The 25,943-nt window shown below is 32.2% G+C and overlaps 1 protein-coding gene across 1 annotated transcript in view; it reads right to left on the bottom strand.

Annotated features, from left to right (window-relative positions):
* Positions 1 to 521: 521 nt before the first annotated feature.
* The window catches only part of LOC124354104 (splicing factor 3B subunit 3), a 72,386-nt gene continuing 46,964 nt past the window's right edge, over positions 522 to 25,943 (bottom strand). Inside the window, exons 10-21 of the mRNA XM_046804319.1 lie at positions 22,958 to 23,113; positions 21,314 to 21,469; positions 18,790 to 19,038; positions 15,994 to 16,188; positions 12,391 to 12,525; positions 9,014 to 9,219; positions 7,923 to 8,042; positions 5,819 to 5,984; positions 3,263 to 3,475; positions 2,964 to 3,113; positions 1,874 to 2,071; positions 522 to 767 (exon numbers count right to left, since the gene is read on the bottom strand). Coding sequence (XP_046660275.1) covers positions 627 to 767; positions 1,874 to 2,071; positions 2,964 to 3,113; positions 3,263 to 3,475; positions 5,819 to 5,984; positions 7,923 to 8,042; positions 9,014 to 9,219; positions 12,391 to 12,525; positions 15,994 to 16,188; positions 18,790 to 19,038; positions 21,314 to 21,469; positions 22,958 to 23,113 — 2,085 coding nt within the window. The 3' untranslated portion in view covers positions 522 to 626. The remainder of the gene's footprint in view (positions 768 to 1,873; positions 2,072 to 2,963; positions 3,114 to 3,262; positions 3,476 to 5,818; positions 5,985 to 7,922; positions 8,043 to 9,013; positions 9,220 to 12,390; positions 12,526 to 15,993; positions 16,189 to 18,789; positions 19,039 to 21,313; positions 21,470 to 22,957; positions 23,114 to 25,943) is intronic.

The following is a 25,943-nucleotide window of genomic DNA, read 5'->3' as shown; positions in this document are numbered from 1 at the left end:
CTTTTAACAGTACTCTCATGAATAGTGAAATGAAATCCTTTCAAGTCACATGGGTACACTCAAAACTGCTTAATTTTACTTCCTACAATTGAAATATTTTTCATACTGAATATCTTCTGAATTGTATAGTATCAAATAAATATGGCAGTTATTGAACAATTATTTTTGGATCTGGAACTCAACTGTAAAATGCTTCTTTAACACTGAATTTTAGTTTTCTAAAACAGTCCTAAAAATGTATACAGCAGACATTTTAACATTAGATTCCATCGCAATTGGTGACCGTTAGTTATTCATAGTTCAAAATAAATTAGCCAACTGTGTTCAACAAATGCTCACTTTCACATTGATTTAATTATGCTTGTTCAATATGCTTATGCATAACGTTTTAAAATTCAAATCTGGTTCTTAGATAATAAGGTTTTATTGTAATAATAATCGACACACTATTATTACTACTATTATACATTTATTTCTATGAAATATATAAAGAGAGATATGTTACATAAAATCTAAAATAATAAAGCTTTAAACAAAACAAATTTTAATTCATGACAAAAATCATGTAAACGATACAAAAAAATCATCACACACAGAAAATTATATATACAAGTATGTGAATGAGCTTAGAAAGCGTATCTAGTACGAATATCTTCTAGTTTCTTAGACACTTCACTGGAGGTCCTGTCAAGATCCTCAGCTATACTTTTCTGTTTAGAAGCATCTATTGCGTTGTACTGTTCACACAAGTCACCATCCAGTACATTCTGTAACATAAGAAGCTATTACTTATATATTTGTGTACAAAAGAGGCATTATCTATAAGTAGCAAACCCAAATCAGTCAGCACTGCAGGACATTAAATCACAAATTTATTTCTCATATTTACGTGTCATTTTGTCATCATCTGATTTGGTTTTAACAACGATCATTCTTTAACGAACATGGATATGTAGACATGAACTGTACTACTATCTATACAATTACTTATTATTCAATTTTAAGTTCTCTCTTGTTGAATTAATCACTGAGCAAAATAAAAACCAACTTAATTTTACGCCTACTAGGAATAATTTTCACACTTCCAAGGCAGTGTTTAACTACACACCCAGAGTAGCTCACTTTTAGTTTTTTAATAAAATGTATTTGCTAAAACAGCCTCCAAAAAGATATTATATCTGTAATATTTCTATCCATATCTAATAGAACCTTTTCAAAGAAGTTTTAACTAAGAAGTGTTGAGTTTTACTCTAGAAAATTGGAGGCATGAAGTTTAGTTTTGAATTTTACACTAAAAATTTATAAATAGATTTTAATGGTGATAGTCGCTACATGGTAGTAAAACACAAGTTTTTTTTTAATGAGGTTATTTAATCAGCAGATTTAATATCTTCTGCAGAAACAATGTGATCCTAAAATTTACAATCCTCAGGGTTAAGCAAAATCACTAAACCAGTTGCTAACATTTAACTTAATCACTACATTTAGAACAAATCAACCAATACTTAAAACTTTATTTTCGTGAGGCCTTTGATAGCAAGGCTATCTTCATCAGACACATCACAAAAGTAAATACAAAAATATTTACAAGCTCCATCTTCAACAGTTTCTAACATGTTTTATTAAAGATAAGATATAAAGATCTTTTTTATAAAGATCCTTAGTCAGAAAAGTGGAATAAAACTCTACTCATTTAAGTCACAATTTTTAGTTTATCAGTATATAAATGATCGATTATGCCCATGCTTACAAAAGAAGATATTGTTCAGCTGCTTGAAATGTTGAGAACTGAAAAAGTTATACTTTGTATACCGATTCAATATAATAAATGAACAAAAAAGAAGATAATACAGTAAATGTTTTTGTTGTCTACCTTCAGTGGATAGTAGTATGATCGGAAGGAGAGATGGTCACGGCCACAAAGTGGAGCATTCTCAGAGCGCATGTGCATCTCGAGATGCTGGAAGAAGTCCTGATCCTCGTGAGAAGTAAAAGGCACCAACACACCAACTGTGCCCGAAAGTGTAGTATACACCAGTGACTCTGAGCCCCCAGGGATCAGTGTAGCTTTCTAGAACAAGAACAAACTGATACATACAAGGTAGTAACAAACATGTGTGAGTTGGTCGTGTGCTGTAAAGATTACAATGACCCAAGTACATCTTTTTACAAGTTCTTTCTACTAACTCAATTTATTTTTCCTTGATGATTGTAATAGGGATCCAAAATAGTTGGTTGACTTTATGGTTTCCTGTTAAAAAAATTAATTTATGAGAAACTAAGGTTTTCTTGGTGAGAAATTATGAACAATTTTAAAGCAGGTATCTAAACTATATGTGTTCCATCCCATTTCAATGTACTCCAAAAAATGTGAATGTCCAACTTCAGTTTATCATTTATAATCAGAACGTCATGCAAGCAAGCGCATGTGAATCATCACTTGTTGGAATTTAATAAAACTGTGTATATGTTATGGGATTACAAATTGTTAAATTTAATTATAATCTTATAAGGAACCTATAACGAGTTAGGGTTATTTACCCATTATTATTCACTTTTGACATTTAAGTCCCATGGGCAGCATACTAGCTTGAGTATTTTTACTGAAAAGTATTAAGCATTATAATTAAATTTAACTTTTATAATGAAATAGCCCTTGTTTTTGGTCACTACAAATTTCACTTAAATCTGCTAAATCCATAAGTTTATCTTTCATAACATTATTCCAGATATGCATTTGTTTACAAGCAACTGACTTTGATACTCAAAATATCAAATAATTCAGAGTAACTGTGAACATAGAAAAATTCAATTTCACTATAAAACTGACTGACTCTTCACAAAAAAACTCAGAATTTGACAAACTCCCCAAGTTCCACATACATTTTAGTGCAGTCAGGACATGAGGGCGCACCCACAAGATTCTAAAGTGTTAAATAGGACAAATCTGAGCTCTTGCGTACCTGTAGTGACATGCAGACCTCTCCAATGTGAAAATTGGCAATGAAATCTGCCTTTTGGGATGCTCCATTCAGCAAACCTCTGTCCCACAAGGCCTTGTTGCCAGTGGGGTCCTCATCAACATCATCTGATATGTTCTGTGATAGTCGGATCTGCAGAAACAATTATATAATTTCATTCAAGGAATAAGATTACAAAAGAGCCTTAAATATTAAAATATTCTTAAAAGCAAAATCAATCATAAAAGAAACCAATTACATTCTAATTTTAATGCTGGTAATTTGATAGAAAAGCTGCTCACCACAGAAATGTTGCCAAATTTATCTGCGCATGCAACAGTGTTGTAGTCGAGCACGCAGGTGGTGGTGATCCAACGTGGCTGAGTGTCGTCTGCGAAGATGATCAACTGGTTCTCTGCCCGCTTGTACCTCACCATATACACACTCTCCTGTACGTCACTCACAAAGATACGATGACCCATCGCCCTTATATCCACAATCAGGTTTGGAATGTGCTGAAACAATACACATTAAATTCACTTTATCAATATGGCAAAAAAACAAGAAAATGTTGCAAGCATGAAAGATGAGAGTTCTGAGGAGCAGTGTTTCACACTGACTAGAAAGAGCATAGTGAAAGATGTATAAAGCCACAGATTTATAGATTAAAATCAGGAGATATGTTTCTCAGGTCTCTCAACTCTTGGCTCAGGAATTCGTCAATTGTGTACAATGGTTTTTTTAGCAGAGAAATCATGGAGTTCCTTTCTTAAAGCATTCCTCTATCTGCAATTATTATAGTAGTTGTAGTAAACCATTTCATAATATCTGTCTAATGTAGGATAAATTCCCTAAAAAAGTGTTGAGCGGCACAAAAACAAAAGGCTTCAGAAGAAAAGCAATGACCAAACAAATGTTTTTATTGAAATTGAATAACGAGAAATCAGATCACTAACCACTAACCAGATAAGGAGGTTACTCCATCATTTTTATGCTATTTTCAGCCTAAAACTCAATAGTTTTTGCAGCAGTGAATGAAGAGGCATGGTAATGATGCTAAATTAAACTCTTATTGTTCAAGTCCTGAAGAACTTCTGGTAAGCATTGTTCCAACTTGCTGTGACAGTCCTTTGTCTCTCCAGCTAAATAGTTCTCACCAGTCATACTTCTGAACAAATCTCTGTGCATTACTTTCCTCATTGTTCATTGTTTCTTATCATAGTGAGGGATGGTTCGTCTTCAAACAACCATGCACGAATCTCAAGTTGAAATGTCATTAAAAACAGTAACAATTTTGGAAATAACCCAATGATTACCATTATTAAACAACTGAAGAGTCTGCTGGCTGATTCTCACACTCAGCTTTTTGTACATCTGTGAAATCATGAGGTAACCATCAAGAAACAATTTTCTTGTCTTTTAACAATTATTGCATGATTATTTTCACTGCTGTGAGTCCAATTCCAAGGAAAGCTTTAGTCATTAAATAGTGAACTCTAAATCAATGCACATCCAACCCGAACATTTTTCATCTTCCAGTGAAATACGGCCCCTTTGTCATTTCAAATACCACCTAAAAACAGTAGCATGGGATGGTGTTTCAGAACCAAAGACAATCTTGAGACATTCGACACCATATTTCTCACGAGACAAATCAACTTTAAAATCATAGTAAATTGTAGCTCAAAAATCACTCTCATGACTTCCTGAAATTATCTTTCCAACAGACAACAGAAGTACACTGATGAACTCAAGCGGCTGTCAGATACCGACTGTTGCTAAGAAAATCAGATAAGAATAATAATATCTGCAGCATCTTAAAACTTACAAAATGATAACAGGTTTTCATACATAATGTATAATAAAATCATGTTTTCGCGATCAGTAATTTTCGTACTACCCATTTGGAAATAGACGCAGCAAACTTACGGAACTGCACAAAAACAAATATAGAAAATGCTAATGACAAGCAAACTATTATTTACAAAAGTACGATATTTATTTTATTAGGTTATATATTTACAGTTTTGTAAATTCAGAACATGGCGATAGATAATTTCAGAAGCGTTGATCAACCCGTAATTAATGTTGAGGTAATTAATCCATGACTCGAATGTTGAATCCAGTTGATCGATTCAAGAATCTGAATCGTTCTTAAAGATATGTTGGATTCAATATTAGAGATTTGGCTTTAACTCATCACTAAGACATTACATGGACTGCTTTCAAGCCTTCAGCTCCCTAATGATCAAACTTCTTGTAGAAACCTCAGGTGTAGAGATTAAAACAATTTTTCTCACAAACAATTCTAAAAATATTACCTCTTCCAGCACATTTGGCAAAATAATAATGAATGTTTCATAGAAAGTTCTTTAAGTGTAAAATTAATCATACAAACTTTTCATTAAAAATACTTTGGAAGGCTTTGGTTGGTAGATAGTTTGAATTTATATCATATTTTTATTTACTGATATTACCACCTCTTAAACTTATCTGACGTTTTAGTACTACCTGCAGGAAACAGCATATTACAAAATAAAACCAGTTGATTAATCTAATAATAATGAAATTAGTAAACAATTTAGCATTTGAATAAATTTATTTTGATTAGTATTCAGTATCTTGTACCATGGTATAATATACGGAGTTTGATAATTAACAATAATTTGTCCATAAACCACTCATAATGAGTAGAAGTCAAGCAAAATTAACCTGAATTTTCTACAATTATTAATGTGAATGATACAATTTACAAATGTACAGTAATTAAAATGTTTTCTCAAAAATTGCATTAAATATGGTTGGTCTGTAGAATTTTTACAACAGATCAATTAATTACATAACTGAAAATAGGGTACCTTGTTCTCACACTTGCGCAGAAGTTTCTTCTTGCCCATGTCGTACAGTCGCAGCATGCGGCCGACACCCACAAGCAGACGGCCCTGGAAGCCACAAATTGCTGTTGGAACCTCGTCTACTTGCGTCTTGTGTACTAGCTCCAGCGAGGTGCAAGACGAGTCTACCCTATATACATATGTAGTCGTCAAGAACATTGAATCGAACATATATTCATTTTAAAATTTATGTGACCTTTAACATGATTCAACTCATAAAATGTGCACTCAAATATGGGTCATAAGAAATTACTTTTTAAGCCATCAGTGACTTTTTGTTTTAAATTATTTGAAATTTTTTTCACATTCAGAGTTTAGCTTAGTAATTAATTGTATACATTTGTATTGGAAACTAACTTAAAATTGAAAATATTAACTAATGATTAATCCCATTTTTAAAAATCTTACAATTTCCCAAATAAATCCAATATTGCTCTACAATCCACCAATTAGACAAATGCAACTTTACTGTGACCCTCTCCCACAGAGCCTGCCTCTGTGATATGGAATAATAATCATTATTATATATAAATATATAAAACTAGGATTTGCTTTATAAATTATCTAAAATAAATTGCATTAAAATGTTTAATACTGCTACCTTAAAAAATAGTTTTTTTTTTTACATTTTTGTTGAGTTATGTGTACAATTTTTGATTACTAAAAGTATATTGAAATTCCAACTCCAATTTTGTTCTACAATTTTAGTTGATGCACAATGTATTTCTGAAGCAAATATAAATATTAGGTATATAACTTTATATAAATAACATTTTTGTAGATGTTTTCATGAAATAAAGAAAAATAGTTTATTCATAAATACAAATATTGCAAAAAATAAAACATAACATATAACTTTTGATGGAATTCAATCTTGGGTATAATATATTAACTAAAACACCATATTTTAATTTATTATTATTTTTAAAACAGCAGTGAAATGATTAAGCAACATCTTTTGTTATTAGTCTGAAATACCTTGGGGTTCAGTCAGCGCACAATCCAGAGCTTTGCTCTGTCAGCTCACATTTCAGCTGATTTCAGGACCCCTGCGCTACTCATCACTACCCACACACCACTGTCTATGAGACTCAGGTACAGCACACATTCCAGAGTACAGCTCACATCTCAGCTGATTTCAGTGATTTCAGTACCCCCTGTGCTACCCATCACTACCCACACACCACTGTCTATGAGACTCAGGTACAGCACACAATCCAGAGTGTCAGCTCACATCTCAGCTGATTTCAGTACCCCTGTGCTACCCATCACTACCCATCCACCCACTCAGAAGGGTTAATTTCAAATCCAAATGAAAACCTGTGAAATAGTTAGTCTGCATTGCATAGTTACATTTCCGGTTATTAAGCCACAAATATTTGATATTTTCGACATATTTCTTTCAAAATTCAAAGTATATGTAAAAGAAATTATTTTACTATCATGTAAAAAAGTCATTTTAAAACAAATTAATAACGAGTTTTATATACCAGGTATCACTTCTCTATTGTTTATTATACTATTGTATATATTGTATTTTGAAACATCATCCAAATATGAATGGAACTAAAATAAAATAATGTACTTATTTTAGAAATTAATTAACTGTCAAATCTTATATTTAATATTTAAGATACTCTTTACATCAGATGTATCAATAATAATAGTAAAAGTAACACACATTTTTAAATTAACTACAACAAAATAAAAATGTTTGACAGGTAGAGCCAGTTTGTTCAACTGAACACAACATTGCCCCTTTACCCCAACATGTTTTTTGTTTGCACTAGAGCACAAAAAGATTAATTATTAATAATCTTTGTGGAAGACAGTGCAATGTAACTAAGAAATCATTACACAGTAGTAAACTCACTAAGTAAAGCTTTGATTTTAATAATAAATATAAACACATTAAGCATATTGATAACAATATATGAACAACCTAAACAAACAGTTTATTACTGATATTAATTTGCATAGTGTTTAACATGTTAAAGGATCTCTCATAATTTAGTATATGAAATAAGTTGTCTAAAAATATGTTTAATGTAAAATATATAACACTTACTTGTAGGTGTAGATGTAGCCACAGCCGACCTGCCTGGGGTTTAGCTGCAGGTCCTTCGCAACACCGACTACCAGAAACTGCTGGGTTTCTGGCTGGTTGGCAAACTTGACGAGGGCAACACTGAAACACATCATTTTTTATATTCAGAATACTGAAAAAAGCAACTTCACACATATTAAAAAGAATTGTTCTACACATGAAATTAATAATATTATAAGCACTACACATGTGCGCACGCGCACAGACTGACAAAACATTTACTCATCCAATCTAATGAGATTTTACTGTATATTTTCCCTGTTTAAGTTTCATCTAAGGTCTTTTAAAATTATTTTGATAACTTTTATTTATATATAACATAGCTATGGTAGGAAGGGTTGATGCAATTGAATTTTGAGTTTATCTCAAGTTCACCTTCCTTCTTTTATTGTAGCATCTGGTATCTGATGCTGTATCAGACTTTGACTCCTGAAATCGGAGTTAGACTCCGACTCGACATCAGAGACACCTATAAATAGGTGAAATGGTAGTCTCATTGTCTCATCAGGTACATAATTGAGTGCACTACAATGTGATAAGAGATGATCCCCTTCATACCATATGGCATCCTAAATATTGCATCAACCCTTCCTACCATAGCTACGTTATGTGTAGAAAACTCGGTTGTTCCACTGTACTTAGAGGTCGTGTGTACTCATTTGTGTACCTGATGAGATAATGAGACTACCACTTCACCTATTTATAGGTGTGTCTGATGTCGAAACTATGTAAATGCTTCGTTTTGAGCTTCTTCGTCGTTGACTTTCTTTGGATCTCTTCAGGACGAACATAACTCCAGATTTCAGGAGTGAAATCTGAGGCAGCAACTAATTAATATTGTTACTTGCTTTTTTAAACATCCAGTGCTCAAGCATCAGAAAATAGTTATGATTTTTTTCTTCACTTGCAGTCCATTATAGACAATATTTTCCACCACTATTTACTGTGGCGTTGTGCCAAGCATGATATGTAGGCCTATATCTTACCATGCCATCATACTATATCAATACACATAATTTCTTCTCATCGTTGACAAATGGAGGAAGACTGACCTGACAGCGGCCAAGTTCTGCTCAAGTCGCAGGATGAGGTGAGTCTTGCCTTCCACCGGATCTAGCAGCCGCAGCAGACTGGCCCACATCCCAGCCCCCGCCTTGGGTGCAGAGAACACTCTCTCTGGTAGATCCTCGTTGAGGAATGCCTGAGCCATCTCCTTGGCCAGCTCCTCCTCCTCCTCCCCAGCAGCCTCCTGCATCTCCTGTCACACCAAATTCTGTACTTAGCTTCATTATTTAAAATATTTTCTGTTTACCACTTTATGATGCCCCAATTCATTCTTTATTATCACAACTACTTTTATGTTGAAATTAAAATTCAAGAAATGAGACAATCAGCACTGCAGGACGTATAATCATGTAAGTCAGTTTAAGTGTGTCAGTGTCATCATTTTGTCTTGTGTTACTTTAAAACAGTTCTAAGCATGTGGAGTCTGCCATTACACCCCAAGTCGTAAATCATGTATGGAAAACCTACATGCTTATCTGCTACTCATCAAAATCCAACAACTGGAAATCTAAACTTTTAGAAACAATTAACAAGTAAAGTCAAGGAAATGTTCATGTCACTATAGCTAAAAGAGGAAGATATTAAAGAACTACTGCAAGTGCTGTTCCAGTTTGAGAGCAACGCTTATATCCACAGATTCAGGACATACACTAATGAAAAAAAGATTAAAAAATCCATGGATGTAGCAGACAACTCTTTTCAAACAACAGTACAAACTGTCTAAAATGGCAGTAGGAGGAGGTGCGATATAAAACACCTGGAGGCCACCAGGAACTGCACTTAACACCTCTGAAATATCTACAGCGACCCCCCTGGCCTTCACCACCATACCAGGGAGTGGTGGCTAAGAATTTTGCTATCACAACAATGCAAGAACAAACAGAGTGGCTGGCGTGTCGGAAGCACTGCTAATCAGTGCTAAAAATCAGATACATTTTATACATAGAACAACTTTTGATATGTCTCACTTTGATATTCTTAAAATTGGAGAAATAACTGAAGTTACGAATCAGTCCTATCGTAGAAGTAGTGTTGCAAAACTTCAATCACCTTTCTATGAACAGGGAATGGAGGCCAGCAATTAGGTAAAAAATGTAATGAACTTAACTTATTGTAACAAAAATGACAACCTTAACATTGAAAAAAGAACACTAATTTCACAGGGCTTTGACACCTCAAATATTCATGAGCTCCAAGGGAAACAAGTGAAACATGTAGCAGTTGTCAGAATCTCAAAAAGCCCTGAGGAAATTTACGAATCTCTACCACACTGCATAGTGGCAGTCTCCAGACACAACCAATCATTTGTCTACTATACTCCAGTCAGAGAAGATAGGCTCAGTACATGGAGAAGGAAGAATAAGACCTATATCCTATACGGAGCAAGATCTGGCCTTATGCAGAGGTCCATCTCAGACTGAACAAATGCTTCCAGTAACCAAAACTAATCATCCATTAGTACACAATAATATACAATACTAACAAACCTCAAAAAGCCAATGCCCGTTTAGCTCACTTTAACAGTGAATACCATCACAATTTCCACACATCCACAAATGGGTTTGACATGGAACTGCTGAGCTATCTTAGAAAGAAAACTAAGAAAGTAACAACATTACTGAAACACGAAAATCTCAAAGATGGTCAGATATCAACAGGAAAATTGGACACTCGGTCGAGATAAATCTCAGCTACAACACTTGATCACTGAGACACTCAAATTCTACCAAACCAGAAGGTAGACAAATCTCATCCAAGAAACTGAACAGCAAACACTGGGATCTAGACAGAACTGGACCTGGGACATCAAGAGACCAATTAGCATTTTTTAGACCAAACTCAACAAAGACAAAATTCAAAACCACTCTTTTTCAACTCAACTCTAAAATTGAAATTAAAAACAGCCAAACAGTATCACGAAACAGCCATGGAATATATAAAAAAAACAGATCTCCTCAATTAACTAAGCTCAAAACAAGATTTATCTTTTCTTTCCAGGGCTCCTAATCAAATCATAAATGAAAAATAGCTAGGTATATCAAAAGCCCTCACATTTACAAGCCAAACTCACTCTTCCATCAAACTATTAATGTCCTTGGAAACACAATTAACAGACTAAACCACCAACTCAAAGTCACTGATCCATCCATAGTTGTACTTACAGAACAATAACTTCTTCCTAAAGATAAACTAATCAACATACGACTTGAAAATTATGAGTATATTGGGGGTTTCTCAAGACTAGACCACAGAAAAGGTGGAGTGTGGCAATTATTGCAAACCAAGACCTAGATAATGAACATCTGCACACTATCAAGTCTTCGAAAAAAAACATAATACTCTCAAAACTGCTCACACACCTGGAAAATAATCTCTTAAGCAGCCATCAACATGACTTTAGAAAAGGCAAGTTCACCATCAGAGCCATAACTGATCTAGTAGAAACAATCATTGATGCAACTGAAGAAGGGGCTACGACTGGCATTTTTTGGATTTCAGCAAAGCTTTCACAACCTGAGTCGTAAACATCTCCTGGATAAATTACAAACTCTAGTAATAAGAGAAGCAGTACATTTAAAGCTATATCAGCTGAACACAAGTAACGGGAGATAGTCCATATTATCAACAAGACATCTCAGAAAATCAGATCCACACAAGCACAAATAACAAGAGGAGTTCTGCAGGGATCTGTTCTGGGCCCTGTACTATTTATCCTATACAATAATGGCATAGTCTAAGTATTACGGAACAACAGTGAAGTATTCATATACGCTGATGACACTGCCCTCATTATTTCCCACAAGAACATAAGCAAAAACCTTCACAGGGTACAGATTCTTCAGAAGAGATCAATCAGAATAATAGCCGAACTAAGTTTCCGAGATTCCTGCAGGAGGGTTTTCAAAAAACTGAAGTTACAGACAATAGCCAATCTCTACAATCATTACTGCAGTAATCACCTACAAAATTAATAAAGTACCCCTTCAATTCTCAGAGACACATCTTTATACTACTATAAACAGCGGAAACTACAACCATTTGACTAATTTTGAAGAAAAAAAAACCTTCCTATATCGGAGCTAACCTCTACAACACCCTTCCAACAAAGCTGAAAGAACAGAGAGGCAAGAGGCATTTTAAAGAAACTCTTCTTGACTGGCTGCTTGAGAGAGTTCTATTCCATTGAAGAATTTCTGGACAGAGCAAGATTACCACAATAACGAATATGAAACTCTGAACCCATGACTGTACACTGTGTCCATGACAATAAAGAGAATTTTGCCTTTGTCTTTTGTCTGACCCAACTATAGTTGATTCCGTTTAAAAACCTGTGCTTGCATAGAAACTATCACAAATAGAGTACCTCTGCCATCTGGATTCTCCTTTGTCTCTTTGTCTCCTCTGTATAGGCGTTGTGCTCCGTCTCCAGGATAATCAAGTTAGACGACTCTGGATGCACAATAAACTTACGAGGAGTATATTCCACTGGAAATGATACCTGAAACACAATTGTACTTTTTAATAATTGTAACTTGTACATGATTATAAAGTGGATATTATAACTCAATAAACAATATGGCAATGTAGCATGTTCAAATAAAAAATTACACAATAATTGAGGTGAAAGTTTATTTGTACAAGCATTGTTGTATGCACTCTATGAAACATGCCAATATATAACTGGAATGTAGGGTTCATGTGCAAAAATTACAAAACTAAATATACTCTATATGTCAGTTTATTCAACAAACACGTTTCAAGTTTAACTGAAACGAAGTATGTATTCATTGCACTAAATTATGATTTAAAATTAAAATGAAAATATTATGAAAAAGAATTAAAAGTATATGAGTACTATGTAGACTGATAGTAAATGAATTTTTATTTTTAACTGAACGCATTAACCCTACAGCTGGCATGAAGAGAATTTTCCGTCGCCAAAGGTCCATCTGAAATATTCTCAAAGAGAATTAACAATAGTAACAATTTATTGTTCTTATTTCGATTATTGTACAAGATTGGACATCGTTCTCAACGGATAGCTAACGTGAACGTAATATGCGTCAGCCACTTTGTTGCACCATGCACGTTCTGTTGTGAAACAGTAAACAAGTGCCGGGTTTAGTCTTTGAGTTACAAATCCAATAGTATTTATGGAAAAATGTATTTTATAGCGTTTCGTGTTGTTATTACTGTGGTTTAGCTTTCTTAGGTTGTAGTTTTAGTTCTTTATTATGGGTGAAAGCTTTAGAGACTTATCATGTGATTTTAGAGAGTTCGTTTGGAATATCCTATTTCTAGTGATGACAAAGTTTATTCAAATATTAAGGTAAACCTGACAGACCATGTAGCAGACATGATATCCTAGTGTTCTCTCACAGTTGTGAGTCAAACAGAGAAGTTGCTCTTCCACCTGGTGATGTCCTTGACCCTGCTCATGAACTCGCGAAACTCTCCAACTTGAACGCCATAAGCTTGTGTGCCGTTTGCGAATAAAAAAGAAAACCAATTTCTTTTGCCTTGGATGTAATTGTGGAGTTCACCTCCAGTCCTACCATCTGCTTAAACACTAGGCCAGACCAGTTTCACAGGGAAGCCCGCAAATGCAGAGTGGAATTAAGTGACTCTTAGTGAAAGATGAAACTTTGTATATATTTAAAAAATTTAAATAAGGTAGTATTCAAATTTAGTATTTCATATAATTTTTGTTTCAAGCATCACACTTATATAAGTATAAATACAGTCATACGATTGTTTACCCATTAAAGATATTATTTTTTTAAAGATCAACCTGTTAAAAAAAAAAGTAAATACATGTGGCTTTTTTATATACAGCTATACGACAAATAAGTTTTGAGGTAAAAGTTTAAGATAACTATATATTTTTTAGGATTGGCACAAATTTAGAATAAGTTATAGGTTTACAGTTTTGATGTAGACCTTATTGCTAAGCTGTTACACAACAAAATATTATTGTTATTATAGTATTCTCCAAATAAATATGAATAAATTTAAGTATAATTATTTACATTTGAACTGAGTTATAAATGGAATACATTATAAAAAACATCTGCTTGGCAGTTGAAATAGACCCGCCAGTACAGAGTGACAAAATTGCCAGTTCTAGAGTTAAAAGAATACCATAACAAATCAATAATTAAAATAATAAAATAACTTTAAAAAAGAGATTTTTTTCAAATCTAAAACAATAAATTCTGATTTTTTTATTGTACTAATCCCTGTATAAAATAATTTCAGCTCAGTATAAAGTGACAGTGGCAAACACAAATGATGGCCAACAAACATTATATAGATTGTTTCAAACTAAACAGGGCAGTGCTACAAATGATTATAAAAAATCATCTTGTATGTAACAAAAACATTTGTATGCCACTATTTATTTTTTGTTTATATTTACCACATAAGCAAAAATTACTTTGAACTATAGTCAACTGGGATTGAGGTCTGATCTTTTACTGCCAGTTTACTGTTCATCTTCTCTAAAACCCCATAAAAGGCTTTAGAAACTTGTTATTTACGTTTATACAGTAAGGTTTTAAAAAAATACAATTAAATAAGTATGACTGTAAATGTTTTCTACACTGAAAGAAAAACAAATTACAATTATTTGAGTAGACATTTTTGTACCTCAATCCTCAATATAGTTTGGTGATTAGTTATAGACATGTAATTCTTTAAAAACGTTTTACAACTGTAATACAAATGTAATTCTGTATTATTTAATATAGTATAGATCACAACAAACTCATAAGAATAAATAAGTATATGAAAACACATTTTTAAGCAGGTAAATGTAGCAAGTATAAATGCTGCATATACAGTTAGTATTATGCCACTTTATTTATACAAGCATTTGCTGTATGCACACTTTGAAACATGCCAGAAAAATCTGCCATGTAGGGTTCATGTGCAAATTACCTAGTAAAATGTTGCCTATATACAATCATACATTTTTCTACTTCTTCTTACAAAAGCTGCAACACACATCTTGTATACCAATATAAAAAATGGTATCAATTTGTCTTTCAAGTGAGAATTACAAAGAAAACACTGTTGGTAACAATGAAATACCAAAATTTTCTCTAAAAAATTTTAGCATTAATTAGTTTTATTGTCCTTTCAAAGTTAAAAATTGTTTCAAGTCTTAACAAACAATAGACAATAATTATTGTCAGAATTGCAATTGCGTCTGAAACGTTACATTCTGGAAATGACTCAAAGAAAAAGTAAACATTGGTACCTCAAAGACCAATTAAGTCGTATAGTTTAAGAATTTATTAATTGAGTAAAATAAATTCTTTAGTAGCCTATCAGCTCTGTTATGGTATTTATACACCATTACTTATTGTTACATTTTAAATCTTTTATTTCTTTTAAATTTATTGTAATTGTTTTATTGGCTACTTAACACTGTACTTGTCTAATAGTTCCTTGAAAAATATTTATGATGATCAGTAAACCCCGAAACTACTAGGGCCTGCTAAGATCTATTTAATATTCAGCAAAAAATGCTTATATTATAATATGATTACCAAAACTGTGTTCTATTTTGAAAATTCGGTAAAGGACTAAATTTAGATAAAAAGGAATACAGTATAATGGGAAACAATATGTGAAATAGCTGTAAAATAACATGGGGGTCTCGGTCAGAAAGGGAACAGTAATTGATGGGGATGGATGACATCATGCCTAGGTGGACAGTATGTGTTCAGTTACAAACAAGACTAAGTTTTCAAATATTTCGAAATCACTGTTCTCCTATTTAGCAGCTTGATTCCCTCAGCTATATTTTTTAATAGAGTAATCATATGTCTTCTTATGGAACACTGCAAAACAATTTCTTGGTTACATTTGACAAAAGCACAAATACAAATTTGCATGTTTAAATAGAACCAGCTAATGTTTAATGAACTGAATTCAAATATGTCTTCATCTTGAGACTTACCTGGTTGAAAACGGCTCCCAGTTTCTCTAAAGCAAGAATTCTCAATGTATTTGAAGAGATGGCGACAATACCCTCAGGGCATTGCTCTGAGGAGAAACCTGATGCAAACTCTAGCGACTCGTACGACAGAGGTGTCAGGTGGAACCGGTTCTGATAGCTGTAACTTAGCCAGGATCTGCTGGACATGGCTAACACCTGTATACAAACAATCCATCAACTGAAGCGAAATTTACCATCTCAAATTTACAATATCAAGGATACATTCTACCTTCAATTTGATTGTTAAAAACCAAGACATTATTTAGCTGTGTAGTAAACAATCATAAATTATTCCAAAAGCTAAATTTATATTATATGGTAGTTTAAGTACTAAACTTAAAATTTCAATATAACCAATTCAATAATATTGTTTTCCCATTAAAAATGTTCTCTGAACAGGCCATTGAGATGGCCAGATCTGAGAACCTTTTCCGAGAAAGCCACATTAATAATAAAATATTATTTAACAAGATGATCTGCAACAAATGTATCATGATTTGGATGTGATTTGTTAATGAAAATCTTTAACACATAAGGTTTAAAACTAATTTCCCCCTCCCCATCAGTACAACTTTAGAAACAAACTAAATTTGTTAACAAATCCGTCTTCTTTTCAACTTGTCTGGTTAATGAGACTTTCTCTTTCAAAATATTCAATATTTCATTTTGTACCAACACTTTTTAATTTACTTCCCACCAGTTTTAACATTTATACCGTATTTAAAACCTTCAAAGCTAAGCTTAAAATGAATGCTGGTATGAAATACTTTTTTGATACAGAAGGCTCTGGTTGATTTTTCAGTTAAGTTTGAAGAGTTAATTAATTATGTTTACTGCTTTCATGAATATTACAGAAGGTATTCTCTTAATCCAATACCCTAGGGGTCAAACCTTGGTCAGATAAGAAAAGTCCGTTAAATCTAAAATTACAATTATAAAATATTATTGGTAAGCAAATTATTTAAGATAAGTTTTATTTCTACTCACCAAGCTGCACGTTGATAACAAGCAGTTTAAGTAATATGATACTTAATTAGAAGAAAACCAACTAAATTACTGTTGCAACCAATCACCTTTTTTTATTTAATATACAGTAACCAAAACAGAAAAAAATATAGTTGTCAAGACTTTTATATAAAATCTTTTTCATACATAAATAACATACACAAATAAGTCTGTAATTCACTTTTGTCCGTTTTCTTCAATTGATTTCTTTGATATAACCGCTTTAATCACTCCACTTTAACACTCCAACTGATGACTGACAGTACAGATGTTCATCAATACTGCTTGTGAACTGATAAAGACGGCACATCCATCGGTAAACTTTCCGTATTATTACACGAAAACCATTTAAGTTATAAAGACCAGTCGAATCCTCTACTCATAAATACCAATTCATTTTATATAGTTTATATTCGTAATATTACTCTTTGTCAATTGTTATCAATCCAAATGCTGTACGACATACAGCTGACAGACTATGCAGCTGGTGACGCACTGCACCGCCTTGAAGTTCTTTGTTGCAACTGTTATAATGCTAGGTTATAAAGTAGGTTTAGGCTAGTTGTTTATAATTGATTGCTATGTTGTAAAATGGGCAATCTTCGTTCTAAATGATATACGTGAACTATTGGATGATGAAAATATTAGTTCTGATGATGAAAAAGTGCATTAGTTTAGTAATGAAGTGCATGATGATATTTCTTTATCATATTTGTCAGGTAGTCTGGATGATTATAAACCGGTGGAATGTGAGTTGGGTTGTGAACATTGATAGTGACAGTGAAAACAATCATCATTTTCTGATATTCTTCTTACCAAAAGAATTCATCAAACACCAATATGGAAACATGTACTGCCAAAAGAAGTACATTCTTTACATTTTTATCAAAACAATTTTTGTGTTGTATATATGTTTTTGTTCACTACAGAACTATGTACTTTGTACATTTACAGAATCTTACTATCTAAAATCATGTGAGAGTTACATGGAGTGAAACTTAGAAAACAAAAAATTTACTATACACATTTATCAATTAATGTACAAATAAAAAAAATATTGTAGTGTATATTTTTATTGTTTTATATTTTTCTTTGGTTTTTAACAAAAAAATTGATATATAAACATTTATTACTTAACATTTAACATATATTTTTAAAAAATGTCTAAAAAATAAGCTGCACAAAGACAAAAACCAGTGTATCATTCTGAGAGTTTCTTATTATCAGTTGATGGGTTAAATAAATTAATATTAAGTCGACAGCATTTGTATCTCTTTTTTTCTAAACAGAGATGCTGCCTCATTGTATCCCATCTGTATGGCTCATTGTGTCTTCATTCCCTTCACTATCATGAAAAAATGTTTCTTCATTATTTTCATTCAGTACAACGGAAACAAAATTCATTCTTACAAATTTCACTATATACTCTTAGTAAAATACTTAAAAAACATAAGACTAAATTATCATTTTAACATTTATTAAAATTAAAACTTAATACCTGTGTGCCAACTGATACTAAGACAAATCGATGACAACTTGACATAGCGTATCAGTGGATTTGCTGTACCAATGTATAGGAAGTAACACTATTATATAGACAGTGCACTAACGAGCATTGGACACATTTCTTAAGATGGCAGAACTGAATTTTAAAATCTATACTAGTTTATTTTACTATAGTTTACTTTGAAAGGCTATCATTTTTATACTTATTTTTATTATTTTTTTTAAACACTAGCTAACTGTACTGACCGCTTGGTTGCCTTGCATCTTGATGCGGAAGAGTTTAACAGGCCGTGAGCCCAGATACCGGGTCCGGGTATCACTAAGGTCTCCAGTAACCGGATCAAGAACTGTACGCAGCAGCACACCATTGGTGAGACCAATGTTGAGGTAGAGAGTACCGCGTGCACTGTCGTCCTCACCGGCTCCCATCTCAACAATGCATAGTGATTCCGCAGCCGCTGGCAGTGCTTGCATGCTAAGTGGAGACAATCCATCCTGCACAATACACATTAATAGTTAACATGGGCTCTAAATAAAAATGTTTAAATGATTTATAGAAAAACAGCAAGATTCACCTAAAGTAATGTGTCACCTAGTATTAATAAAGTTTAAGTATACGTAACGTAGAAACTAATATTAAAAAAATAAAACTGCAGAGCAGATCAGAGAGGAGTAAGTTTAGAGTAGGTTAAAAATCTGCCAGTTGTTGCTCAGTAGATGTAAATAAACACTTAAACAGGAGAACAGCAGCATGCTTTTATTTTGAAGATGTATAAGTCGTGGCTTTTAAAAAGTATTTTTTTTAAGTCGTTCAAATTTTATGTTAAAATATTTATGTACTATCAGAAATTTATAATTCTTAAAATAAGTGTTACGATTAATGATAAACATTTACAAAATAATATTCAGTTACTTTATGAGCAATTTGCCACTTTCTAACTCCTCTTGTCTACACACGTATACAACCTACGAGCAATTTTTCACTTCCTTGTAAATCAAACTATGTCATACTTAATGTAACCCAAAATGCTGTGAATAAATACTTAAAACCACAAATAAGAATCCCTGTCTAGATCAATGTTTTTACTATTTATTTGTATATGATTTAAATGTAAGGTAATCAAAGCCACTTCAGTTATACACCCCTGAAAGTCAAAGGTAAAACGGAACTAGACACCTTTGACAAACCAATTCATATACGCATACTTACTACAATACACAACACATGTGCATTAACAAGGTATGCGACAACTTGTAAAAAAAAAAAAAAAAAAAAAAAAACAGTTTAAAAAAACCAAACTTTTGAAATATTAAGAAATTAAGGTGAAATTAAACATAAAAATACTGATAACCAATTCAACATTTAAAAGCAATTATTCATATGTTAGCTGTTATTAAACATTTAATTTGATCTAATATTAATAAATCTTAATTCCCTTTTATAATGCTTTAACTTACAAGTTTGATTAATGACCATTTTAAGGTGGTGTTACGCATAGCATGCTGCGATCATACGATTATGTGACGACTGCTGCCTGGCCAGCAGTACCCATGTCATGTTGTTTCCAATTAGTCATCCAAGCTACTACTCTATGGTAAACATGGACAAATGGAATTAGACATGGTTTCCTTTCCCTTATGCAATTATTAAAAATTAAAATAATTGTATTGTGATCGAAGATTTTGCAATTTAACGCTCTGTAGGACAGGAGAAGAATGGAGTTTCCACCATGTCTGGAAAACTGAAGATGATAAGATTTTACTGCATTTTCATTTCAGTTCCAATTTAAGACTATATACTCAATCACCTAGATGACATTAAGTGAAACATTACATGGACAAAATAGTTTTTCACAGTAATTTAACAACTACTGGGCATGGGCCACCCTTAGAGGATGTTGGGTAAGAACACATAGTGAGGAGGGGGTAACCATGACCAAATGGGTACCAATGAACTGTATTCATAACACCAGCCATGCCCCACACTATGCCACAATCATACATCTACATTATGTACATACTAATAGATAAACCCCTTAAAATTATATAGATCTATGTTTACCTATGTTTACGTTATCAAACCTCCTTGGTCACCATCCTCCATTAGATGTTAAGAGTCACTTCTACCCTAAAATTAATTCTTAGGTCCAGTATGCATTAATAAAATGTCTGTCCCAACTAGGGTCAAGGAAAAATATATATAAAGGCTTCTACCAAACAGGAATTACATTGAAACTGTAAACCAACGCCACTTTTCAAAGGGTGAACCTTTTGAGACCAGATTTGTGTTCTCCTAATAGATCCCTTTATTTGATTCAACCTATCCTCTCATTGAAGATTTGCTGCTGGCTCCTTTTGGGCCGTCCTCCTGATATGATATAAAACTGCTATTACTTCAAAAAATATATATTTTAGGTGTAGTAATAATGTACTACATGTTATTGCTTTATCTGTATCATTCAGAAAATATTAAGCCGGTGCATGGATTATGAACTTATGCATGTAAAATACTGTAAAATCTTCAATCGTTAAGATTTTGCAGAAAACTTATTGTATCAAAAAATAAAAGTCAAACCATATTTTAAAGGCTGACAATAAATAAAGTAGTTTTTCTGAAAAAGTAGACACCTCTTAACACTTGATGCTACAATTATGTAAAACCAAATGATAAAAACGAACCCCATTACCCTCCCACACTACTAATATGGGACGGATTGAGAGGACTTATACTAGCACAACCTAATGTGTTATATAAAACTAGTTCACTTACATCAGGGTCCAGGGAGATGATGCGCACTGTGTTGTCCGCCAGACCCACGGCTAGGAACCGAGACATCTGCTCCCCAGAGGGAGCATTCCCCAGTGCCATACAGACCACATCACTAGCCATCTCCTTGTGTGTATCATACTCCTTAAGCTCTCCCGTCTGCAATGAAATCATCACATTCAATATAGAAATGAGCTAGTCGTGATGTCTCACTTAACCACGACTTTACCAACACTAGAGTTTATTTGAATTTTTTGGGATGAATTGATAGTGAGGACTATATAACTCTCTCTGAAAATATGAGCATATATTACTAGTTTCAACAAATGTTAGTGTATTGTGACATAGCAAATTAATATTTGATATAGTGCATTTCTCAGGCATTCAGACCAGTACTCTCATCATATTAAGCTCCAGCAAATACTGTGCCTCATCTAGTTAGTTATTTATTGCTGGTTTATGCCCAGTCAAATTATTGCATTACTTAAAAATCCTATGCATAGTAATATGAACTAAGATTTAAATAATTCACTATCAACTGACACAATATATACAAATAAATCTGAGATATAATAAATATACCTTTTATTAACACACTAGAGTCTGACCTGGTATTTATTGAAATAAAGGCCTAGACTAAACAATACTATATATTCGTATTTTTAGATTTTCTTTCTTAAATTAGTATCTGTAGTTATCAGTAATATTATTAAATTAAAAACTTCAATATTAACAGTTTTTAAGCACAAATTTGTTAATTTATACCTAAAACTAGTGAAACTTGATTATTTTATCTTATTAGTATAACAGTATTTAACTATCAAAATATTTATTCAAATTTACAAGAGCTCATTCAACTTAGTGACCAAATATTCTTTGGGTTATATTGTTGAAAAGTCTGGCATGCAAATGGTAACATTCGTTGTTGTAGCTACCAGTGGAATTTATTGACAGGTAACAAGCAGAACTATTTAATATTATGAATCAGACGGCACTCAGGTATCTGTGTAACAAAATTGATAAATAGCATGACAATATTTCAAGCGCGAAACACATGATAATTTGAGCAAGTAAGAGTGTGGTCGAATAATGAAACTGTCACTGTAACATTATACTTACTTGTACACAACTTGCAGAAATCTTTTAACATTTAATGAGTAGTGCTCATTGATTTTTCAAAATTAAAAAACATCCCATGATTTCTACATGCATTACAGGAAAATGGCCTAAACTATGATTTCAAAAATTTCAGAATAAGTATGAAACAAATTTGGTTATAATTTACTTTTTAATCAAATTATGTGACATTTAAAATAAATGGATAATTTATTAGGTAGAATGCATTTACAGTACTAATTATAGAGGTAATACATAATCAAAAAGATGTTTTAAATTTACCACGTCTAATAGAATAATATGGTTTAACTTCAAGAAATATAGTATTATGGAAAGTTATAGTTAAATCAACATAGTAAATCTAATTACTAGTAAAAATGATTTATAGTGGCCAACTAAAAGCCTTCAATACAACATAAAAATGAATCTAATTAATTTCTTTCATAAAATTAATCAGTTAAAATTATTTTTGAAATTCTTAGCAATAAAGGTTTTTTTTTAATATGTTTAAGCCCTAATGGTTAGACTCACAGCATCCATCTCGAAGTAAACCAACTCGCCACCAGTGAGGGCTATTACCACTTGCCGCTGGTTTACCGCACACTTGACTATCTGCTTCTTGCCTGTGACCTTCCAATCCTGTAGTCGCTTGTCAGACCGGATGTGTCTTACACCGTTTGGGTACACCTGTCACACATGATATCAATACTGAGTCTAGAGGCATATAGTTATTCTATACTAGATTGACAGTAAATAATAAAATGAATGTGTAATATAACCAGCTGTTTAAGACACACATCCCTATTTGAAGGTACAAAAAAGGTACTTTTCAAGAAAAATAAAGATGGTCTTATGTATTTTTTTTGGTACAATTCAACTTTACAATTTTATTTTAGTCTTAAGAGAATGCGAATCTGTATGTGTGAGACTGTTACATATGTTTTCTGTTATATGTTGTTACAAACAACTCTTAAGTTTGAAAATACTTTAAAAATGTACTATTAACCCTGGAACTGGTGGTTATATTTCTCTCAGTGGCGGAGTGTTTTTAGTATTTCATACATTACCTTATATTTATTTTACTATTACATATTTACTATAAAGTACCTATGTCATATTATATATTTTTTTATTCAGCATTGTTCAAGGAACATTTTTCACATAATATAAATTAAAACAAAAAAAATCCTTACTCTACTTCTTCATGAAAAAAATGTTTTTTAGAAAAAAGAAAAGTTAGTTTAAGTTTTTGATTTTGTAAAATTGTTGTTGTTAATTATATGCAAAATCCAAAATATAAAAAAGAAAGAGCATTTAATTCTGAGTAAAAATAAAACACGTAGTTTATAAGGTATTTATTTTTACATGTGGTACAAAACGATACAAACGATACAAGACTCATACACTGACATTCGAAAGTGCTACTTACCAACAAAAGTAAGAACTTCAAAGCTCTCTTGGATTTGTACTGTCTTGTAACTATTAGTTCATATTAATTTTCTATTTTTTTATTTTTTATTATATATTTTTTATTATGTTCTAATTGAATGTCTAAATCGGAATCCTCATTGTTGCTTATTTCATGTACAACTAGTTCTCGAATGTTACTTGAACAATCACGGAAATTACGATCCATTACGTAAACACGCACAAAAAACATACTATTATATTGTGTCATATACACAACCATCATTACAACAAACTCAAAAAACAATAAACCAGACAGAACACCAAGTAGCTGACGAAATAACAATAGCCGAATGAACCAGTTGACTCATCGCTGCGCGCGCAACTAGCGCAGTATGCGGGAGAATGTAAACAAACAGTTCAGAGATTATAAAACGTATGGACTTGTAACGAAACGATAAAAATATTTATTAGTATATTATTTACATAAATTGAACCTTCCTCTTTCGATTGGTATTAATACCGATACTCTTTGATCGTGTTTTAAGTACGCAATATTGAGAAATAAAAGACATTAAAACGCCCGATATCGGGCGCTGCCATCTAGGATGCAACTAAAACGCCCGATATCGGGAGTTTGCCAGTTCCAGGGTTAAAAAATACAAAAATTTTCTTTAAACTTTTAATGAGTATGGTTATTAGGTTAAGAAGTTATGGATTTACAAGACGCTACACAGAATTAAAAATTAAAGACAGTTTAAGCACATAAAATTATAAACCTATATACACATATGATTGTATGCATCTATCTTATTTTAATAAGAGAGAGAAATTTTAATAAGAAAGATATTGTTTATTTCCAGAAGTGTTATACTAGCATAAATTGTCGAACATTACACAAATTTGTCTGATATTTCATAACCTCTAATATTAAAACATCTTAAAATCCGATTTGCATATACAAAAATAATTCAAACATTTAAATTAAATTAAAACTAATTTTTCCCAATAAATTATTGCTTTAATTGCATTTTTCAGCCATTTTATACAACCATATTCATTCAGGAAAACCACGAGTTAAAAAAATTAATGGTAGCCTTTACAAATCAATAACATAAGATATTGCTTGTAAAAATAATTTTATATGTAAAATTACCTTATAAGGTTCTGGCGATGATTGTGAATATAATCCAAGCGATAATGATGGAAGTATGAACTTGTGATGGGTAAATCCAAAATTTTTGAATCTCGAATCAGATTTTGAATCTTAAAAAGTCAATTCACGAGTTTCGAATCCTATTAACTTTTTTAACCTAAGTGATTTAACCTAATTTTAACCTAATGATTTTTTTTTATCACCGCCAATCCAATTTTTTCCATTCTTAAATCTTTTGTCCAAAATAAAAAAGTAATCCAAGAATAACACTCTATTGTTAAGGGATTTGCAGAGAAATAGCTATATTTTAAGAACCAAGTCAAATCCTATGCAACACACACGTAATAGCAATTGGTAATTAGCGTTACTTCCGATCAGCGGTCATCCGCAAATAGACGCATTAGACTCATGGAAATGAACAAAAATAAATATAGAAAATATTTATGCAAACTGCAAACAAGATATTATTTATAAAATGATAATTTGTTAATAGGTTACCTAACTACAGGTTTTCATACACAAATTACCAGTATTACATTTTTGCGATCTCTAATTTGCATAAAGCCAATCAGATATCGTCTGCAAATAACTCTTGTGTAAAAAGACAGTTCACTTTTAAAAAATCTTTATATACATAAAATGTTGTTAATGAACATTTATTTGAAAGTGTTTCAAATTTCAATGCTCTACTACAAAATTTTAGTGGGTGAAGTGACTAAAGACAGTAGTTTGTAAGCAAATACTTCGTTTCCATGAAGAAAAATTACAAAAGAGAAGTTTTGACACACAAAATGGAAATTTATTACCAAGTGTATAGCTAATCTAAAATTTTAAACAAAAGTGGTTGAAGATGTAAAAGCCATTATATTTTGGGAATGTATGGAATACATGGAATTATTGACTTGTTAATTACAACAAAAGTGTCTTCAATGCCTTTTGATCACAGAGCTCTTT

The sequence above is a fragment of the Homalodisca vitripennis genome, chromosome 2 (assembly GCF_021130785.1).
Source record: "Homalodisca vitripennis isolate AUS2020 chromosome 2, UT_GWSS_2.1, whole genome shotgun sequence".
Classification (NCBI taxonomy): domain Eukaryota; kingdom Metazoa; phylum Arthropoda; class Insecta; order Hemiptera; family Cicadellidae; genus Homalodisca; species Homalodisca vitripennis.
Note: the sequence above shows the minus strand (reverse complement) of the source record. Positions and strands in the feature narration are given on the sequence as shown.